At 35.0% G+C, this 5391-nt stretch overlaps 1 protein-coding gene across 9 annotated transcripts in view; it reads right to left on the bottom strand.

Moving 5' to 3' along the window:
• SNF4Agamma (SNF4/AMP-activated protein kinase gamma subunit) overlaps nt 1-5391 on the bottom strand; it is a 503643-nt gene that overhangs the window by 25319 nt on the left and 472933 nt on the right. Inside the window, exon 2 of one of the 9 annotated variants that reach the window (XM_024361308.2) lies at nt 1920-2164. The exons of the other annotated variants lie outside the window; for them this stretch is intronic. Within the exon in view, the coding sequence (XP_024217076.2) occupies nt 1920-2164 (245 nt within the window). The remainder of the gene's footprint in view (nt 1-1919; nt 2165-5391) is intronic. 9 annotated transcript variants of the gene reach the window in all.

Here is a 5391-nt window from a genome sequence, read left to right as displayed (position 1 = left end):
TATAAATAAATTTAACTATTCTTTATTAATTAAACTAAAAGACTTGGTGCAGGAACATGACAAGCCATATAACGACATTTTTCAGTTTTGTAAAATTCTACAATTCTTGTAGAATAATAAATTCTTCGGTGTTTTAATATATATATCATATTCCATAATGTTATGACTTACGTTTTTAGATAAAATACAACAATAAATAGTTCTAGAGAGAAAAAAAGAAATATTTAGCACAAGATTCTAATTACTTTCTAAATCGTGGCTTGTCACCTTCTTGCCCCGAGCCATTCAATTATCAAGTCTTTAATCTACAATTATTTATTCTAATCTTATAAAATAAATTAGAGAAAAGTTTTAATTTGAAAAAGTCAAGATTATAATTAAATATGATAAGGACTATGGACTATGAAAATGTTCAAATTATTAGTACAATGATTGTAATCTTTTTTGGAAAATATTTTTGATTTTCCTGACAAATAGTTTTAATTGTCCAGAACTATAAAAACTTCAGCTTTATATTTTTTTCCAAAATACATTTTTCTTGTTTTTCCAAATTTTCATCACATCTAGTACTGTATAAAAACAATTTTTTTTTTTTAATTTTTACATGGTAGTAAAATTTTGAATACAAACAATGAATTGTAGAAAAATTGAAAGATTCAAGAAACAAAGCATTGAAAGTGGTGTTATATCCGATAGGATAATGTAGAACCATCTTTCGTATATTTTATAGAAAGAATCAGCCAAACGTTAATTTGTCAGATATTTACTGCTGTTTAAAAGGCTTAAGGCTTTAGAATCTTGGGATTATATTGCTATGTATTGACAATCCGGGGTATTATTAAGGTGTTTCGTCATCTGTCTCTATACCTGGTCAGGGTATCCTTCTGGGAAGCTTTTAGCATCGTCGGATGTGGAAACATTTGTATTAAGTTTGTCACATTACCAGAGGCCCCTGAGAAAATTAGATTGGGTAACCTTTAAGTATCGAAGCAGAAAATAGGTTAGGACGAGGGACCAGAATCAAATTAACCAGGTGCAGGCCCTTCCTGGACAAGTCAAACTTTTTGTTACACATCCTCGGCCCTGAGGAGGGGGGCGACTGCCTCAGGAGTCTTCGGACATCGACGACCAATGAGATAAGAGATTTCAAACTAAGGTAACGCCCTAAAAGGAGTAGTGGGAGAAAAATAGTAGGGTAACAAGGGCAGGAAAAGGAGACATTGCAGGACCAGACGAAGAGAAGAGCAGGACACTCAACAGGAAGGGCTAGACGGAGGAGCACCTCAAGAGGAGGCAGCCTTAGAGGATGCGCTCCGACCAGACGAAGGCCACGAGACCTAGGCATCCATGATGAACAGAAGACACCTACAGCACTACATCCAACGGCATCAGCAGCTATAAGTATAAATTAACTAATAAGTAATCATGTAATAATCTATATTTTATGGCAACCTTTATCTGAATCATTTGAACCATTTTAATCATAATAACAAATTGTAAATAAATACTTAGTTTCTTTATATAGTTTATATACTGTTATATATCCCAACATACCACTCTTTATTATCCTATATAATCAATGGTAAGAACATTTTATGAATATAAAGGTATTTAATTGGTAAACTGGTAAACAAACAAACAGCCTTTGGAAAGGAATCCAATTATAATAATAGTTTTTAGGACTCAATTTATAATCAATTAATTAACTTATTTTGGATAATTGCCTTCAGCGATTATCCTGGCATCCCAAGTAAATCTGCTACTAGTACATAGCAATATCCAGGTGTTTTTTTTTTTTTTTGCAAGATTTATCTACATACGTTTACATATTTTAAGTTTAATTTTTTTAGCAATCAAGACTTGAGACCTTTGGCCTATTCCTATACTAATCCTAAATGGTACATTGACAACAAGATGACCTGTATCGACTTTGACTTCTTGACCTCTCCCTCGGGCGGGGTGCAGAGGACGGCAGGTACTTCCCTCCTGTGGCGGGGACTGTGGGGCCTCAGGTGCGGGGTCACGTCCCTCCTGGGGCAGGGGGAGACCGCCCGCGGGGGAGGTGAGAGGGTCAGCAACGGGGGCTCCCTAGGGCTCCGCGACCTCACCCCTATCGGAGCCATCCTCTCCTCATCCCGCCTCGGTCTCTCGTATTTGATCGTGTCTGATTCCAAAGAGCTCAGGAAAATATCCAGCTATATATTGTTGTGTATAATGCATTATTGTGTTTTACATATTAAACATTAAAAATAACTTCTGTAGAAGGATAAAGTAATGAAACATATGAGATGTATACCATACCTTACAGCTTAATAATGAACAAAATTTAAAAAAAAAAACTTTTACCAACTGATCCATGCGTAGGTTTCTTTTCAGATCTAAATAATTCAGAGGTTATTACACTAGTCACCAATTTAAAAATCTGTTGAGTTGTTCACTTAAAAAATTACTACACACCGACCACGGAAAAGAGTAACATTTATAACTATAATATTCATTAATGATATAATAAGACAATTAGTGGATTTATTGTAGTTTGCATTTAAGGAGAAAAAACTACGGATGGTTATAAATACCCTTGTGACTAAAAAAAAATTTTTGGTAATAAACTTTTTATGTCGATTGAAGATAAACATATACAGTAAAAAAATATATGAAAACATAATGATTGTCGATTATGATAGTTTAAGATAATTCTTCATAGTGAATATGATTGATGATTTATAATAAACAAATCAGGGTAAATAATTTGATGGTTTTAATGAAATCAATGGTTTTGCAAACATTCTCCTCATGTATCCCAAGACTCTGGAGAGTAGTCGAGCTAGTAGTGACATTTCTCCATGATCCCTCTCTGTAGGGGAGACTCTCCAAATATGAGAACCACAATACGGAGTTCACACAGAACTGTATCTCTCCTTATTATCAGATGACCGCGGGTCAACCGACAGTGGCCAGTTCTAAGGTATGCTATTAATAACAGGCAGATTTATAGAAAAAATTAACATTGGCTTGGAAGTCAGCAACATACTAAAAATCCACGGATCCGATCTGTTGAAAAATCTTCCGATATAAAATAAACGTTCATGTATTTTGAGCTATGGGATACTTCGTTTGTTCTCTCACTTGTTAAAGGTGAAATATTGGAGCGAGGGCTGGATAAGAACTTAATCACTACTATGGCGATGATTACATCCAAGAGAATTAAAATAACGTAAAAACGACATAGGTGTAACCCTGTGGCAAGCGGCACTTCCTATGTTATCTCGAAAGTAATAAATTTTAGGGCATGGTGCGTTTAGTGGGAACGACCTGGCCGGATCTTTATGTTTACTTCCAAAATCTTAAGGCGGATCCACATGTTGGCCGATTGCCACGAATCGGAGGCTTGTACAAATGCTCGGTAAACAAAGAGCGGACTATCCACATGTCAGTGTTATTCAGAGAGGCAAGCATGGCGGACGTACAAGTGGTTTCAGCCATTGCACCGGGATTATATTATTTTATTACAAAAAAAAAGAAAATTAAAGGAAATTAAATATAAATAAATAGGATTAAATATAAAACTTATTATAAAAAGTCCCAACAAACACCTTTAACCTCCTAACAGCTCTCAGTTGCAACTAGACAAAGAACAATGGTGGAGATGCTACACGAGCGATTTCACGAACCCTTTTGATCTGTGTCCAAATACCGACTCTCGACGGATCGGCAATGAGCTTAGGCCTACTCGTACAAGTCACCTATCCACATGCTCGTGCATGTTTGAGTTCGCCATGGCTTGGCCAACATGTAGAGGCCCCTTAAAAAACCCGACTCCTTTTTTTTTTGTAAAATTGGGAAAACTTTTTATTACTCATCTGTTCCCTTTTTTCCCGCCTCCTTCCACAATTCCCAACGCCTCTCTCCCTTCCCAGAGAAAATGCATTAAATATTATCCAAACAAAAAATTTTCTGTCATTGATCGGAGAAATGTGTACCATGGAGATTTAAAAAAAAACCTCATGGAAGATTCAATGTAATAGTAAAATCTCTTATCATTATGTGATGATGATAATATTAATAACGGTTAAGTGAACCTTCAGGTTCGATGCCGATACCACTAATCGTCCTCAACATTCTCAAATCTATTAATCAGTCTTGAGGCAATCCTCCAATCAACGCCTTGGACGTTTACCCGTCTCACAACCTAAACGCCCATCTTATTAGCCACTATTTTACGTTTAATATGAAATACCTTATTTTCAAAAACCTTAAGGCGTTGTTCATCCCTCAGTGTAAGAGGCTATATTTCGAACCCATAAAGAACAGTGGAAAGAATAATAGTTATGTAAATTCTAACTTTAAAGTTTTTTGGACAGAATGCGCTAGCTAAGTAATTTAGAAATTGAAAAATAACAAGCATTTCCCGCCTTTGTTTTTATTTCTTCAACAATTTTGTTTTTTTTCCAGTAACCGTAGAACCTAAATACCTATATACCTCTTCAAACATATTTCCTCCTATATCTATGTCATCAACCATGTTTCTTACTAGAGTTATCATCAAATGCTCCGCATTATATCCTGTACATTATAGTAATAATATGATAAGTAGAAATAAAATTATTGTCTTGCAAGTGAGGGTATAAAAAATCATCAATTGTATTTTTAGCCCATTACTCTAGTTCTACGTGATCCTGGAACAAAATATATTGTAAGCTATAGTTCTGGGATAAGGATTCGGTATCATTCTATCAAGATAAGGAGAGAGTATCAGCTACGATGATAAACTGCTGCTTCTCAGGCACGAAGCGACATCATCGTCAATATTTACCTTGACCGGGTGGCCCAATCAGGGAGGGTCAAGCTAAACAACAGTTATAGGGAACAAAAAATATTTGACAACTTCCAAAATTATGGGATGATAAATGAAAACAATGTTTTCGAAAATATATTCTATGATAGGATATTTGATCTCAACATATAATATATATTTTTAAAATTTTCATTCAAGCAGATTATATGTTATTCTACCGAACACAATTGGTGAATTTAGAGGGAAATGGAAATTATAGTAGCCGTTTCGGAACTCAGGTGAAATACTGAAAAGACATGAAATACAGGTGGAATAGATAAGAAACAAATAACTGAAACGGTTTCATCATTGATAATAAAAATTAAAATCTGTACCGTTACAACACATTTAGGACCTGGGGCATAGTGCTTTGTAACGAAGTACTGTTTCTATAGGTCGTGCAAGGAGGTGTTTTGTTTAATATTAGGGGTATTCATGATGTTTGGTTTAACATGTTAAAGAGTGTTAAATGGAAAAACTCATGTTAAATCGAAAAAAATTGCCTTCTTTTACCGTGGTAAAACGAAATAACATTTAACATGGCTGAGAGTCTGTTA

Source organism: Halyomorpha halys, unplaced genomic scaffold (genome assembly GCF_000696795.3).
Source record: "Halyomorpha halys isolate HHAL.00 unplaced genomic scaffold, Hhal_1.1 Scaffold533.1, whole genome shotgun sequence".
Taxonomy (NCBI): domain Eukaryota; kingdom Metazoa; phylum Arthropoda; class Insecta; order Hemiptera; family Pentatomidae; genus Halyomorpha; species Halyomorpha halys.
Note: the sequence above shows the minus strand (reverse complement) of the source record. Positions and strands in the feature narration are given on the sequence as shown.